The following is a 17,460-nucleotide window of genomic DNA, read 5'->3' on the forward strand; positions in this document are numbered from 1 at the left end:
TCTCATATTCTGATATTTTTACTGATCCACTTTATTTTACTCAAATGATGATGTTTCATTGGACTGATAATTATAGATTTAGGATTACAGACCAGTTGCTTCAGTTGTATTGTTCAGAGTTCGCCCTGTTGGCCGTGTATACGTTCTTGAGTTATCATCCAAAAACCATTTTACTATTTCAGGTCACCGTGACCTTGACCTTTGACCTAGTTACGTCAAAATCAATAGGGGTCATCTGCGAGTCATGATCAATGTACCTATGAAGTTTCATGATCCTAGGCCCAAGCGTTCTTGAGTTATCATCCGGAAACCACCTGGTGGACGGACGGACCGACAAACCGACCGACCGACAGACATGTGCAAAGCAATATACCCCCTCTTCTTCGAAGGGGGCATAATTACAAAGCCGTGTGCTTTTTGTAGATCAACTCAGCAAAGTAGACCACAATAAAAACCACTTGCAACCTTAAATCAACAGATACCCAAATACATACGAAAAACAACAAAACATTTTACGGGCACCGCACTTATATTTTCATAATAAACACAAAATGCACTATTTAAGACATATCAAATAGTGAAATGAAAAAAGTTTACAAAGATTTTCTATGCACGTAGAGAAATCCAAACATTGCGCTATGCTTCAATGCAAGGGAGGTAACTTCAACAGGTTTTGTTGTAAGCCAATTCAAGGGAGGTTACGCCAGATAGCTCAATCTGATTCGGAGCCTGACCCAGAGCCGCTTTCGCTGCCAGACTCTGCGGCAGACCCAGGCTCAGAGTGCTCAGGGGAACTCAGGATCTCCTCCTCATCAGGCAACTGAAACAGGCACGGGAAATATTAAGAATACAACATTAATTGTTCAAACAGTCACTTGTGTTTAATGCTAACGTTAATAAGTAACACCACAATCAAAATAGAACAGGCCAAAATATACCTTAGCAGGAAAAGTTTCATATAACATGATGTTTATCTGAAATATATATGTTTATCACATAAATTTGACTCTTAAGATTTTGTTATTGCAGTAATGAGCAATGAGTAGGAATTAAAACCTACCAGTGTGATAATGATTGTCATTGTTCATCCATATTTAAGGCAGCCAGAACAACATCTGATTATATCTTTAAACAGACGTCCTAAATATGTGTATATTTAGACTAACCATAAGTAAAATACAAGCATTAGCCATCAAAATAGATCTGAGACCCTAGGTGAACATCTAAACTTTGTTATCTTCGAATTGGCTGGAGGTCACAGATGATTTTTAGATAAGATCAGCATATCTCAATATAGGCAATTTAAAGGTAAAAAGCGCTATGTAACAGGAGTGTCAATGTGCCAATGAATGATAGCATGTGTGAAGGTGTGGGTAGACAATTAATTAAATTGGGGTCAATGTGTGAATCAGTTGTTGTAAACTTTTAGTTCTTACTCATGAGAGAAATTGACATAAATGAACAAGAGCTGTGTTTGTGAAACACAATTCCCCCTACTGCAGTGCTTTGAAGCCATATAAATGACCTTTTGACCTTGAGGGATTACCTTGACCGTTCACCACTCAAAATGTGCAGCTCCGTGAGATACACATGCATGCCAAATATCAAGTTGCTATCTTCAATATTGCAAAAGTTATTAACAAGGTTAAATTTTTGGGACAGACACACACATACAATGACGGACACATACAATGAGACAGATAGACAAGCCATAAACAATATACCCTTGATCATTCGATCCGGGGGGCATAAAAACAGTATCTCCTGCAAGAAATAAATGACCGTTAAAGGACAATATTATACTAGAGCTTTGTCACAGACGTGACGAATACCCCCACATGCTGCATTGACACAGAATATTTTGCACGTTGTCTTCACAATAAACAGAGGACACCATGCTCAATGTTTAAAATGCACTCAGTGACCCCGTGACCTAGTTTTTAACCCGGCATGGCCCATGTTCGAACTTGACCTACACATCATCAAGATACAACTTTTGACCAAGTGTGAAGAAGATCGGATAAAAACTACTTTAATTAGACAGCGGACACCATTCTCAATGTTCAAAACGCACTAAGTGACCCCGGGACCTAGTTTTTGACCTGCCATGACCCATGTTCGAACTTGGCCTAGACATCATCTAGATACAACTTCTGACCAAGTTTGGTGAAACTAGGATGAAAACTACTTGAATTATAGAGCGGACACTTAATAATGACTGACAGACTGACTGACCGACCAACAGACCGACAGACAAGCTCACTCCTATATACCCCCCTAAACATTGTTTGTGGGGGTATAATAATGGAACACTAGAAAGCAATATACTAAAACCCATCCCGCCATGACATATCAAACCAGGTCCTCACAGTAGAGTTGAGTTCTAGCTAACACAACTCTGAAGTGAGTTCTAGCTAACACAACTCTAAAGTGAGTTCTAGCTAACACAACTCTGAAGTGAGTTCTAGCTAACACAACTCTAAAGTGAGTTCTAGCTAACACAACTCTGAAGTGAGTTCTAGCTAACACAACTCTGAAGTGAGTTCTAGCTAACACAACTCTAAAGTGAGTTCTAGCTAACACAACTCTGAAGTGAGTTCTAGCTAACACAACTCTGAAGTGAGTTCTAGCTAACAAAACTCAAAAGTTTGTTCTAGCTAACACCACTCGAAAGTTAATTCTAGGTTACATATCTTATACCTCTCCAACATCTGACTCCTCCCCCTCCTTCCTCTGTGAGCGCCGCTTGACTCCAGTGGGCTTCTCTTCCTCCTCATCTGAACCTGAGCCTGACCCTTCGTCTACCTCCATTTTCTCCTCTTGCTTCATCTTCTGATGCGATACAAGCATTCACAATCAACATACACATTTACAATACATTTGAATGTAGTGCATACTTATTGAAATAAACAAAATAAATTTTTATCAGTAATTAGGTACATTTGCAAATGAAATAGCCATTGCATAATAGCATTCAAAGTATGAAACAACATAAACTACTCAATAATAATTGCTTTTGAAAAAAACGACATAGGACAATTACCAATAAGAACTATCAAGTTGATGGCTGTAAATCAAGTTATTTACTTGAACTTGACATTGAATGAGAGTTGTCATTACAAAATGTACTGTGGGATAAGTAATACTGTGAAACCATTTATTTTCGACAGCACAAAATTTCGTCATTTTTATAAAAATGACGATTTCGTCAGCACTTAAATTCGCCGATTTCTGATTTTGATATTTAAAAAAATGCGTTAGTCAATATCCGATTTGTGTGTAATACATATTCGCGATCAATCGCAGTTGCGAAAAATCGTGGTACGAATGCGGGAACACACTAGAGAATCACTGCAGTAGGTGGGGCCTGTTTGTCACATGCCAATTAACTACCGGTAGTCTTTTGTTATCAAGGGACAGTAATGGACCCTCTTTATGCATGTCATTCACACGTTCATTGTTATGATTAGCGGACATGTGGGATGTAACTGGTATGATTTTTATTAAAATGCTGTCAATACCGTTTTAAAACTGTTTGTGTTATACGAAAGAGGTTCCAGTTTGTTAAGTGTTTTTTTTCAAATAAAATGCTTTTTTATTCTGATATCAACATTAAAATTATAAACTCTATGTGTGTGTTTGTTCTTAAAAAGTAAACTACCGGTATATAAATCAATAATGTCAATAATTTAAAAATAAATAAATTGATACATATAAAATAGTAATAAGTGTGGTTAAACGCAAACAATCAAACAACAAACAGCAATTAAAATATTCTTTATTAATTTGTGATAAATACGCATGTTGATCACACATCGTCATCTTTTCATTTGGTTTATTGTCTTTCATCGGCATTCGCTGCGTGATGGCTAATATGCAACACCCCTGAAAAACACAATGCACCTAATGGGTAATTAAGTTATTAACAATTAGCGCTAATTCATTACCAATCTACATAAACGAAGTCAACGCATTCGATACAGCTGTAATGCACACGCGTTTTAAAGAAGTGTAACGTGTCAGTTAAGTACCTTGTGTAATCTACATCCCTTTGTGTCAAAACCGGATTAATCTTGATTACGAAACAGCAGTGAATGTGTGCATGGATTATGGTGGAATTTAATGCCTCATGTCTTCGGTAAAGTTTTAAAATATTGTTCAACTTAGTGTTTGTTTTTGTTCAAACATAGAGCATGATTGTTCGTTAGGATCTTAAATTCGCCGATCGGTCGACTGACGAAATTTATGAAAATTAATGCCTGACGATTAATAATGGTTTCACAGTATACAATATTGTAAATCTCAACACAAATGCTCATACTGAAAGTAGTCATTGTGACAAGAAATAAACAAGAAAACTTTACCTAAATCAATGTGAATTTAAGATATTTAAATGAGTTGTGATATGGGAAAACAAGGCTTAATGCATGCGGGTATGTATTTTTCCAAAAAGGGAAAAACCTTTCTGCTTTATTTTTTATTTTTTAATGCTCCCCGAAAATGTTTGGGGAGCATTTAGTTGCCAGTTTGTCCTTCCTTACTTCCTTACTTCCGTCACACTTTTGTTACAGTTTCTCATAGCACCTTCAATACTTAACCGATCTTTATCATATTTGGCATGTAGGTACCTAGCATGGACCTCTACCTTTTGATGAGGTTTGAGGTCACTGGGGTCAAGGTCACCGAGGCTAATAATAGATTTTTCCGTCACACTTTTGTTACAGTTTCTCATAGCACTTTCAATACTTTACCAATCTCTTTCATATTTGGAATAGGAACCTTGCATGGACCTCTACCTTTTGATGAGGTTTGAGGTCACTGGGTTCAATGTCAAGGTTACCAAGGCAAATAATAGATTTTTCCGTCACACTTTTGTTACTGTTTCTCATAGCACCTTCAATACATTACCGATCTCTTTCATATTTGGCATGTATGTACCTTGCATGGACCTCTACCCTTTGATGAGGTTTGAGATCACTGGGGTCAAGGTCAAGGTCACTGAGGCTAATAATATATTTAACGTCATGCTTTTGTTACTTTACCGATCTCTTTCATATTTGGCATGTAGGTACCTTCCATGGACCTCTACCTTTTAATGAGGTTTTAGGTCACTGGGCTCAAGGTCACCAAGGCTGATAATAGATTTTCCGCCACGCTTTTCTTACAGTTTCTCATAGAGCATTCAATTCTCTACCGATCTCTTACATATTTGCCATGTAGGTACCTTGCAAGGACCTCTACCTTTTGATGAGGTTTGAGGTCCCTGGCTCAAAGTCATCGAGGCTATTAATATATTTTCCGTCCCGCTTTTGTAACAGTTTCTCATAGCACCTTCAATACTTTACCGATCTCTTTCATATTTGGCATGTAGGTACCTTATATGGGCCTCTACCTTTTGATGAGGTTTGAGGTCACTGGGGTCAAGGTCACTAAGGCTAATAAAATATTTTTTTAGGTGGTTATTAACACATATATTGACAAAGGGCATCATCGGGGAGCATCCATCAGTTTCACTGATATTCTTGTTTCTTTTTAAAATCAGGTTCAATCAAGCGAGTTTAGAAATTGTCGTCCTTGAATAGCCTCAACAGGCTAATCTGTGATGACACTTACGTATCTGCATTCATCTCTCTTTTCCAATACCCCAACCGAATTCATTTTTTTTCTGTAAAAAAACTAAATCCTATAACAAAACCCCTTACAACAATATGCTACAAACCTTCAGAGGCTTATCATCATCATCAGAGTCACTGTTTGAGGACGACTCCTCATCAGATATGAACTCCTTGCTCTTGTATGCAGAACCAGACCCAGATTTCGTGTCAGATGCAGTCTTCTTGGGTGAACTTGACTTGGACTTTGCTGGCTTGCTAGAACTAAACAATCTTGCAATTAAACATTCATTGCTGGAGTATACTGTATGAATAGAATTATAAACTAACATTTTGACAACAGTTGCCCACATTTATTCTTGTTAAAGTACTGTTGGTATTGAGAAGATACAATTTTAACAAATAATTAGGAACTTCAAAGCACTTGTGAATTTTAATCTCTGTATACACTATAAACCATTTAACAAGAGCACGGCATAACGGTTGCCACGCTCGGTTGCGAAAGCTTTTAAGAGGTCACAGTGAAGTTTCAAAGTTGTAGGTGGAAGCACTGTGATGTTAATGGCAAAGTTAAAGTTTTATATTAGAGGTCACAGTGACCTTGACCTTTGACCTAGTGACCCAAAAATGGGTGTGGCGTGTAGAACTCATCAAGGTGCATGTACATATGAAGTTTCAAAGTGATAGGTGAAAGCACTGTGATGTTAGAGGCAAATTTAAAGTTTTATATTAGAGGTCACAGTGACCGTGACCTTTGACCTAGTGACCCAAAAATGGGTGTGGCTTGTAGAACTCATCAAGGTGCATGTACATATGAAGTTTCAAAGTTGTAGGTGGAAACACTTTAATTTTAGAGCCAATTTAAAGGTTTTAGCACGACGCTCGGACAGCAGACGACAAAGAGGCTATGACACTACCTCGGAGTTTTCTCCGGAAACAGCCGAGCTAATAATATATTAAGGGATGCTTCGCCACAATATACTAACAAACGTCCTCCTGGTTACAGTTTCTAGAAATTTTGAGACAAAGAAAAGCTACTTTTTGCAGATGAAATGTTTACTTATGAGATGGCAAAAAATATAGATACCACAAAATACTTCTGTTTTACAATTATGAGTAGAATCGCCTTGACAAATGAACAAACTACATTATATTGTAAAGTGTACAATTGTCAAATACATGGAATTTATAAAGGTAACAATATGCCTTGTGTTAGATACAATGAGCATTAAATGAGCATCTAAACTTGCCTATTCCAACAGATCAATCAAAGAGATGGCAAAAAAACAAAGAGTATAAAACAAACAAACCACAAAAAGGTGTTGCCAACTTTTTTGTGCACAACTATTCTATTAAGTTAAGTTACCTAGCCTTTGGAGGCCCCTCTTCCTTCAGTTTCTGGTTGTACTCCTTCATGACTACATCATACTCCTCCTTGGCTTTCTTTGCTTTCTGATTGAAGGGCTGTAATGTCATGAATGATATGATAGTGTTAACTAGTGATAAAAAAAGTTTTCACAACAGGGACCTAATATTTATCAAACAAGAGGGCCTGAAAGGCCCAAAGAAGCTCACCTGATATTCAAAGGAACATACCTGTTCTGTGCATCCCAAGATGTCATAAGAACAAAATGTTCTTACCAACTTTCATGACTAGTGAACACCCTGGCAGCCAAGATTTTCTACAGACCAGAACCATTTTTCATACACATCCAAGGTATCATTTAAACAAATATTCTGACTAAGTTTCATAAAGATTCATGAAGCCATATAAGGAAAAATGCCCAGCCCCCTGGTGGCCATATTTTTAAAGCAACTGGAACCATTTTCAAACTTGTCCAAGATATGATTGGGACAAATCTTCTGGCAATAGTTCATGATGATCGGACAATAATTATGGCTTCTATAGTGTTAACAAGGTTTTACTATAGCTATATAAGGAAAATTGCCACGCCCCCTTGGCGGCCATGTTTTTCCACCAACCGGAAGCATTTCGAACTCACCCAAGATATCAATGGGACAAATCGTCTGACCAAGTATCATGATGATCTGACAATAAATGTGGCCTCTAGAGTGTTAATAAGGTTTTACTAAAGCAATATATAGCCATATTAGGAAAAATGACCCGCCCCCTGGTGGCCAGGTTTTTAAAACAACCGAAACCATTTTCGAACTCATCCAAGTTGTCATTGGGACAACTCTCGTGACCAAGTTTTATAAAGATTGGAAAATAAATGTGGACTCTAGAGTGTTAACAAGGTTTTACTATAGCCATATAAGGAACAAGAGATGTGTTTGTCAGAAACACAACGCACCCTATTGCGCCGCTTTGAAATCAAATTTCAATATATCACTTGGCAGGTTTAGACATTATCTCCCATTTAAAGCTTATTACTTTTCTAGGATTGTATTTTTTTACTTTGACCTTGAAGGATAAACATGACCTCGACCTTTCACAACTCAAAATGTGCAGCTTCATGAGATACACATACATGCCTAATATGAAGTTTCTATCTTCAATATTGCGAAAGTTATGGCCAATGTTAAAGTTTTCGGACAGACACACAGACAGACAGACAGACAAACAGACTGACAGTTCAACTGCTATATGTCACCCTACCGGGGGCATAAAAATGCCCTGCCCCATGGTAGCCATGTTTTCCAAACAACCGGCATCATTTTTGAACTCTTCCAAGATATTATGGGGATGAATCTTCTGACCAAGTTTCATGAAGATCGGACAATAAATGTGGCCTCTAGAGTGTTAACAAGATTTAACTATAGCCATATATAGCCATGTAAGGAAAAATGCCCCGCCCCTTTGCAGCCATGTTCATCAAGCAAATGTAACCATTTTGAACTCATGCAAGATATCATTGAGACCAATCTGCTGACCAAATTTCATGAAGATTGGACAATAAATAAGGCCTGTAGAGTGTTAACAATGTTTTACTAAAGCCATTTATGCCATATAAGGAAAAATGCCTTGCCCTCTAGTGGCCATGTTTTTAAAGCAACCCAAACCATTTTGGAACTTATCCAAGATATCATTGGGACAAATCTTCTGACCAAGTTTCATGAAGATCGGAAAATAAATGTGGCCTCTATTGAGTGTTAACAAGGTTTTACTATAGCCATATAAGGAAAACTGCTCCGCCCCCTGGCGGCCATGTTTTTCAACCAACCGGCATCATTTTTGAACTCGTCCAAGATATTGTTGGGATAAATCTTCTGACCAAGTTTAATGAAGATTGGATTATAAATGTGGCCCCTATAGTGTTAACAAGATTTTACTATCGCCATATTAGGAAAAATGCCCCGCCCCTTGGCAGCCATGTTTTTCAAGCAAACACAACCATTTTCGAATTCGTCAAACATATTATTAGGATAAATCTTCTGACCAAGTTTCATTAAGATTGGATAATAAATGTGGCCTCAAGAGTGTTAACAAGAGTTTACTAAAACAATATATAGTCATATAAGGAAAAATGCCCCGACCCTGGTGGAAATGTTTTTCAAGCAAATGAAACCATTTTCGAACTCATCCAAGATATTATTGGGACAAATCTTCTGACCAAGTTTCATGAAGATCAGAAAATAAATGTGGCCTCTATAGTGTTAACAAGGTTTTACAACAGTCATATAACGAAAAATACCCCGCCCCCTAGTGGCCATGTTTTTCAAGCAATCATAACCATTTTCGAACTCACCCAAGATATTATTGAGACCAATCTTCTGACCAAATTTCATGAAGATTGGACAATAAATCTGGCCTCTAGAGTGTTAACAAGGCAAATGTTGATGCCGCACAACGGACGACGGACAAAAGGCGATCACAAAAGCTAAAAAAAAAACAACACTTCATGATTTGAACTAGATTTGAACTTACAACAAATATAATCGGACAGGTATCCTGACCTTTTTTTATGAAGATGGGAGAGAAATTTTACTGCTATATTTGTCACAAGCTAAATGTTGACATATCACAATAGACAAAAGATGAATCCCACAGTGGACAAAAGGTAATAACAACCGCTCATGTACAACATATCATGTTTACCACATGCTGTCTCAAAAAAACCACAACTTCAACTGTTGATGAGCAGAGACAGAGCACACATTAAAATACAATGTTTGCCACAACCTCTTTGTCCTCAGCGGACATTCCTGCCCACAATTCTCCGGCCTTCTTGGATATCTCGACCACGGAAAAGCCTGGATTCTCCTCCTTGATTTGTGCCCGCCGCTCCATGAACCACAGGAAGTAGGCGGTCTGTGGCCGCTTTGGCTTGTTGGGGTCCTTGTCTTCCTTCTTCTTTTTGCGGGGCTTCTTAGACGTCTCATCTTTCTGCAGGTTTATGAATATTTTATGAGCCTCACTCTGAGAATATGGGTTTAATGCATGTTTGCAAAGAGTTGTCCAAGATCAGCTTTTGCTGAAATTCTGAGTCCTGCAGTTTGTTTTTTTCTCCAGAGAAATGATTTCAAAAAACTTAGTAGCGGACCACCATGATATATTTTATGCACAATAATACAAAAGCACATCAAATGTGAAGTATTTTATTTCCTATAAAAACATAATATTGCAGTCTTGGTGGGTAATAGTGCATGTTGTAAACCTTAGATATTTTTTAGGAACAGAACTTAAACGAATGACAAAATGCTGCTCTGCTCCCCAAGAATGCAATGACATTTCATGTCCCCTGACAGCACAAACCACAGGTTTGGACTTTTTCTCTTTCTCTCTGCGCTCCTGTTTCTCCTGCCTCCTCTTCTCCCTGGCTGCCGCCTTCTGAGCTTTCTTCTCCTCATCTCCGGAGCCTGAACTGCCGTCTTCCTGTTAACAAATGTTCATAGTTCATCCATAATGTATTTCCCTTCTTTGAATGAATATTGTTTAGCATGAGTGGCTTGTTTGAGTGTGTCTGATAAAACGTAAATAACTTACACTAAAAACAACACTTGTAGCAATTAGAGTTAACGATTTCCAAGTGTCCTTATTCAGTGAATAAAAAAACAAACAATTTGTGAATTAAGGATGAATATAAAACATGAACTGCATTTTTTTTTATTTAACATCAAAGTTCAACACAAACACACACAAAAACTGTTCTATAAGTGTGTTGTTTTTAATTTCCAAGTTTTGAAATTCTACCAGAGAGATTCTTAAAGAGGTAAAAATAACAATATGATAACTGCCTAAAAATAAGCATTTACTGTTGTTTTGCTATATCATTAGGTTACTGAATCAAATTTTTTAAGTTTTTAAGACTGTTTGCACTTTGCCCACCTCTTCTTCAGAATCGGATGAAGTTGGAGGGTTACTATCATACTCCTCTGCAACATCACTGGCTGAATCCTCAGGCTTGAAATCCTCATCTTTAATATAACAATAACAATTCTGCAACAATCTCTTTAAGTTGCAACTGATAAAATGGAGAAATGCACTGAATGAGGAGTGGGGCATATCGCCTGGATAATATGCCTACCAAAATCATTTATCACAGACATTGTGAAAGAATTATGAACAGACATGTCCTAAGTTCTGCTTAAGGTATCGCACCTCTAATGATTTCCCGCGATTTATTTTACGATCATTGCCGATCTTCAATGATCGGTTATTTCCGAGAGATGCATTTTATTTTTTTCAAACTTCAAATTTTGATATGTGTTTACCTAATTCATTTAGAATACATTATTTTCACTTTAAATATTGACTTTGATCCAATTATCATCTGAAAAATACAATTTCGCGATTTCTTCAAAGATCGACGAGCCATTTTATCTGTTTACTTATGGATATGTAATTTAAGGTTGCACTGATGTGAAGTTGTCATGGCCGAGTGGTTAAGGCGATGGACTAGAAATTTTTTTAGATCTTCCTGCGCAGGTTCGAATCCTGCCGACATCGCATACTTTTTGGGACGCGTTTTATTTCTTTTCTAACGTAATTTGATTCAATTCAGCATATAAGCTTTGTTTATTGTTAAATATGTTGAAAATTGTGTGCACATCCTTCAAGTTTTAAAATTAAAACAACGTGATGGCTAAATTGGGTAATCTACTGCTGAAAATACGAATGATGCATGTTGCATTTTTATTTTTATTTCAAAAAGTAAACGGTAAATCTGTCTATTTCTTGGTATTTTTGCTGTATATAGTGTTTCTATAAAACAATTAGTTTAAAATATAACTTAAATGATACTATTTTGAATTTTATGACACTTTGTTTTTAACCGACCGAATTTTTACTAGGCTGAAATCACTAACATTTCATGGCGCTATTCCATAGATAAAAATTTGTAAAAAATAAATGTCTGTCAAATTACTTATTTCATCTTGTTTCAATTTTAAACACCTTTACTGCATCTGTACACACCAACTGCATGCCCATATTTGGAAATTTGAATGAATTATGGAACTTTTATATACCCCAGGGGTGAAAATAAACTGGACAAAAGCCGAGCGTGAGGGTGGTTTTGAAAAAATCGGTATATTTTCTTAAAAAGCATGGAAAGCCTACCCACAAATTTGCATGTAGTTCAGTGAAATGATGCTAATTAGGAAAATAATTAATTAAATTATATTTGGATATGTGCCCATTAGGGGTGCGCTACCTTAAAGCAATCAAACAACAGCATGGTGCAGCATTCTCTCTTAACTTAACCATTTTTAACCTCAGTACCATGGTAATATCTGAGGTGTCTTAATCCATCCCATTATCATCCGCATTACCTTCAAAATTCCCTAGGAGTAGCTTCTCTACCTTATCATCATAAACATAACAACACTAAAAGAGTCTTTCCCCTTACCTAACTAATAATAATAATGACAAAACCAAAGGGGTCTATGCACTCATTTAAGTCTTCACTGTCCCATTCTTGCCTCTCTTAACCTATTGCAACCTTATGAAAATATAAATTCCAGAGAAGTAGCTATCATGGTTAAAGTTATTGCTGTCCCTGCCAATTTTACCCTTCCCTATGTCATTATCATTAAATACCTGAGGAGTCGCTATCATCATCAAAGTCGTCGCTGTCCCTGTCCTTGCCCTCTGCCTTCATCCTCTCCAGGTAGGCATCATGCTGGCCCTGGTCTTCATCTGAGTCCAGACCCTCATACAGGTTGTCTCCACTGGCCTGGAGTGGAGTCATGGGTTACAAACAATCGTATTTGAGCAATATACATGTAGTTATTTTGCTTATTTGAGACAAACTCTGTAACATGTGTCATATGCACAGTACGTTTTCTTAAACATGGTCAATAAGAGCAATAAACCCACAGTGGCGCATTTCAAGCAGGTGTATAACTTCATTTAAGGTAATCACACAAGTCATTCACTATTTCACGTTTATAACACAAAAGACAAAAAGCTCCTCTTTGATTGAGTAAATCAATTGCTTTATTTCAATGGCACATAATCATGCAAATGAACATATGTCATTTTCAACATACCACAAAAAAACTTTGTTTCCAGGGGTAGAGTTATGAGCATAATATTAAATCACCAATAAACAATGAACATCAAACTCTAATTTCATTATATTTTGTCACAGGACAAACACTTTCAAAGACACCACGTGACAAACAAATTTGTTTTAGAATTAAACCAATCTTAAAATTTGATGGATCTGGATCAATGAAACATAGATGAAAAACCCACCTTCTTGTTGCCAATGTTCTTCATTCTCAGATTCTTGTTCTTAGCAAATTCAAACAGCTTCCCATATTCATCCCTGCAAGCATGGAAATTAATACCTTTGTAATTTTCCCTAAGTTGCTGTAACTTTTAAGTATTTTATATTAGTTGAATCGAGAGATAAGCGGAGTCTTAATGTCATAATCAATCATAGAATTTTGTCAATTTAACTATAACACTAACAAGTAAACTTTGAACAAGTAACATATGTTCCAACTAAAAAAGTTACATCACAATAGCTATATGACAATCTTTCCCTCAAAACAAACAGAAACCCTCTCAAAAGTGTTTGAACATGGCTGATACTTGTGCAAAATAAAGCCAAAATAGATAGTTTCACAATAAATGTTGTCTTACTTTTCAATATTTGAGAACGTATAAACATTCCCAGTGTTGGTCTCCACATCAAAGTCAAATGACCGAGTGCTACCTGCACTTCTGGCAAAGTTGACTGCCGCAAGCTCGTCGAAACGGATGTGCACGGGAGGTTTATGAACGAAGATGAAGCCTCTCTCGAGGGGGTAGAGTAGCCCAGTTGCAGCCTTGTAGGAGCAGCTGATGGCTGGAGTGCCCGAGTGACTGAAAAAGAGGCTATGAACATTATCATTTTACGGCATGAAAATTTTATAATAATGTGAGTAATCAAACAATTGCAACATTATTTTTTTATAGCTTAACATTTTGTTTTTTTACTGAAAACAACAATTATTGGGAATATTGCATGTTATTCAAATAAGAAAACTTCAAAAATAGCTGATCTTAATAAAAAGGACCAATACTGTGTAAATGACTTGCAACCCACCACAATAATTAAGTAAATGATCTTTAAACAAGGGACAAAATTGTCAGAAAACCAGGTTTTCAATTTAAAAAAAAAAGTCTGAAAAAGGGAGAGAACTCAAACTGAACTGGTTTCTCATAGTTACCCCCCTTGTTTCAAAATAAATTTATTTTTAGTTGTGGTGACCTTGACCTTGGATATATTGACGTAATTCTTTCACGCGACACACCATCTAATGATGATGAACAAATGTACAAAATGATTTTAAAATATCACAATGAACGACAAAGTTATGTCCCGGACAAGCTTGTTCCGCCCACCAGCCCGCCAGCCCGACGACATTCGCCAATCTAATAAACAGTTTTTTCCTTCAGAAAACCTGGTTAAAAAACATTTCCAACATGTTTCCCAATTCGGTGTCATTATTAGTGTCAAATGTTCTTGCCCCATTCCCAACCGCAAAAAGTAGATATTTTTTGCTAATGACTACCTAAAATGACCCAATGTCAATTTTGAAAGTAAATAAAATATCTCTTTTAATCCAAATGTTTAGTTAAACTCCCCATACAATTACATTTTCTTTAATTTTAATTTATTTGTAATGACCAAAAAATCTTCAAACCATATATCCAAATACAAGTCAACAACTCCATTTTTCCCAATTCCAAGGGCCTAGCCCCATTCTAAAAATGAAGGAAGATACATGGTTACTGTTATCTTTAATTGTAAATGCTCTATTTAACAAGTTCAAAAACAACTATTTTAAACTCTCCCAGATATCTGCATATATGTACTTGCCCATGTATTTGTGCAACACTATATTTTCAGAAGAACTCTCCCCTCTCACACCCTGTCCCTGACCTATACTCCCCTCACGATCCCTGCTCCCTCTACCCCCCTCACCATCCCTGCTCCCTCTACCCCCCTAACCATCCCTGCTCCCTCTACCCCCCTCCCCGTCCTACCCCAACTTCCCCCCTCCCCCATACCCTAGGAAGCTGCCTGGTACTGTGATCTTCCTCGTGGTGACTGCCTTGAAAACCTTGCTGACAATCTCGTACTCTAGTCCGTTCATCTCCTTCTGAAGCTTGCCTTCATACTTTTCCTCTAGCTCACTGAAAAATGGGTACTGTTATGAGTACATTGATATAATTATACACTTCATTGGATCTTAACATACCTGGTGAAATATTTTTGTAAGATTTAACAGTGAACGTTTCAAATGCTTATTTTCATGTCACATGAAAAGTTAGTGTTTTGAATAATCATTTTATAAAGAAAAAATGAATGTTTATCACAAGGCGTTTCAAATGCTCATTTTCGTCAGACCAGAAATATTTAGCAGATTGTGTTACGTCATTTTCTATGTTTTCATGAGAATCAATGTACACATTTTTACCAATTACTCCATCAGAGTGTAACTCGATGAAATCTAAATCACAATTAATAATTAGAATTCAACTGAAGAGCTACTTATAGTTTATTCATTTCAGCTCAGTTCTGCATCTCATTAAAATGCCTGCTACTATCTTTCAAAATATTTTCATATATTTTCTTATAAATTACTACTGTACATTTTTAATGTCTGGCCTGCTAGGTGACAGGTCCCATTTTATGGTAATGTGTTTTATGTGACACACAGACATTCCATTACCTGTGCACTTAAGAGAATGAGTAAATGGTTATTCAATTAAATGTGTTTGACACAGTACAATCTTCATAAGAACTTGACCACAATTTTAAATACGACAAAGCTTCACCATGACATGCTAAACAATTCATGAATGATACGCCAAACACAAAATCATAGACATTTAATTTTATAATGTTGTATTAGCATGATTTTATCAATGGCATTAGTGATTATGTCCTGATTGTATATGACATCAGAGATATCAACACAAAGTGAACAATGGACATGAGGTACGTACTCTCCCAGGCCACATTCAAGGGTCATCTCGTCGTCCTTGGAGAAGAGCAGGATGAGGAAGTGGTAGCGGGTCTGACCCTGCTTGATGGGAGGATCCAGGCTCACCTGTACAAAAAGATATGATAGACCTGGCATGTATAAATCAGAAGAAGACATGATACACCTGGCATGTATAAATAGGGAGGAGACATGATACACCTGGCATGTATAAATAAGGAGACATGATACAACTCGTGACCTGGCATGTATAAATAGGGAGGAGACATGATACACCTCGTGACCTGGCATGAATAAATAGGGAGGAGACATGATACACCTGGCATGTATAAATAGGAAGGAGACATGATACACCTGGCATGTATCAATAGGGAGGAGACATGATACACCTGGCATGTATAAATAGGAAGGAGACATGATACACCTGGCATGTATCAATAGGAAGGAGACATGATACACCTGGCATGTTTAAATAGGAAGGAGACATGATACACCTGGCATGTATCAATAGGGAGGAGACATGATACACCTTGCATTTATAAATAGGGAGGAGACATGATACACCTGATGGAAACATGTTACATAAAGGATGCATGGTTGTGTGGTCTTGTCTTGTATCTTTTGAAACTGACTTCCAATAGCCATATGATGCTCTTTTTGTCTGTAGGTTCGAGAGCTTAAGGCTAGAGCTAAAGGCAACCTATTTGGCTTTATCATACCACTGCATTGATATCTGCCTGATATATAGTTGCCTGATGTATTATTTTATATCATGGTCAACAGGAAGTTCTTATGTCAGTCAATGTTTGCAGTTACGTGGGATATGCAATAAGGTCTACAATTTCTATCAACATGAATCAGGTTCAACGAAACAAACAATTTGACACCAAGAACATTCATATTTTATTCTAGTTTAAAGTCATTAATCACAACAACGTTTATTTTTTTTAAATCACCACAGGCCGCACTACAGAAGTTAAATGAAGTCATCAATGGGACAATAAATCTTAAATATCGATATAGTCATTGCACTCGCAAGTGTTGCACAGAAAGTCAAAAAAAATGATAACTGTATGCTAATCCTCAACTATTTAAATAAACGATTTAACAACATTTTTTCAATATTGACACCATCATCAAAATGTCAATTTCAATACACATCTCCAAAATGGCGTCTCCAAACTATTCGGTGAAGTGTGTTCTTCAATTAAATTTGTCGCTGCAGTGCATTCCTTATCTCCAATTCAAGACGTTTATAATTAAAGCGGGTGTACTCTTCCTATTCGTACTGCAAACAACTTTTTTCAATACGATGTTTCAAATAAGCGATTATTCATGTCGTCTTTTCGAACGCTGTTGCTACATGTATGTCATCGTGTAAAAGCCGGATCAGCAAAATCAGCTGGGATCCGTACATTTAAATATAAAACATGGATTGTTT

General features: G+C 36.9%; 1 protein-coding gene across 3 annotated transcripts in view; it reads right to left on the reverse strand.

Annotated features, from left to right (window-relative positions):
• Window positions 1-510: 510 nt before the first annotated feature.
• LOC127854034 (FACT complex subunit SSRP1-like) overlaps window positions 511-17,460 on the reverse strand; it is a 41,246-nt gene continuing 24,296 nt past the window's right edge. For 2 of the 3 annotated variants that reach the window (XM_052388946.1, XM_052388955.1), the window contains exons 8-19: window positions 16,024-16,127; window positions 15,082-15,207; window positions 13,669-13,890; window positions 13,276-13,348; window positions 12,616-12,751; window positions 10,903-10,991; window positions 10,330-10,449; window positions 9,757-9,960; window positions 6,979-7,076; window positions 5,720-5,876; window positions 2,701-2,832; window positions 511-820 (exon numbers count right to left, since the gene is read on the reverse strand). In XM_052388946.1, the coding sequence (XP_052244906.1) occupies window positions 713-820; window positions 2,701-2,832; window positions 5,720-5,876; window positions 6,979-7,076; window positions 9,757-9,960; window positions 10,330-10,449; window positions 10,903-10,991; window positions 12,616-12,751; window positions 13,276-13,348; window positions 13,669-13,890; window positions 15,082-15,207; window positions 16,024-16,127 (1,569 nt within the window). In that variant the 3' untranslated portion in view covers window positions 511-712. The remainder of the gene's footprint in view (window positions 821-2,700; window positions 2,833-5,719; window positions 5,877-6,978; window positions 7,077-9,756; window positions 9,961-10,329; window positions 10,450-10,902; window positions 10,992-12,615; window positions 12,752-13,275; window positions 13,349-13,668; window positions 13,891-15,081; window positions 15,208-16,023; window positions 16,128-17,460) is intronic. The other variant, XM_052388966.1, reaches the window with a different exon arrangement.

Source organism: Dreissena polymorpha, chromosome 1 (assembly GCF_020536995.1).
Source record: "Dreissena polymorpha isolate Duluth1 chromosome 1, UMN_Dpol_1.0, whole genome shotgun sequence".
Classification (NCBI taxonomy): domain Eukaryota; kingdom Metazoa; phylum Mollusca; class Bivalvia; order Myida; family Dreissenidae; genus Dreissena; species Dreissena polymorpha.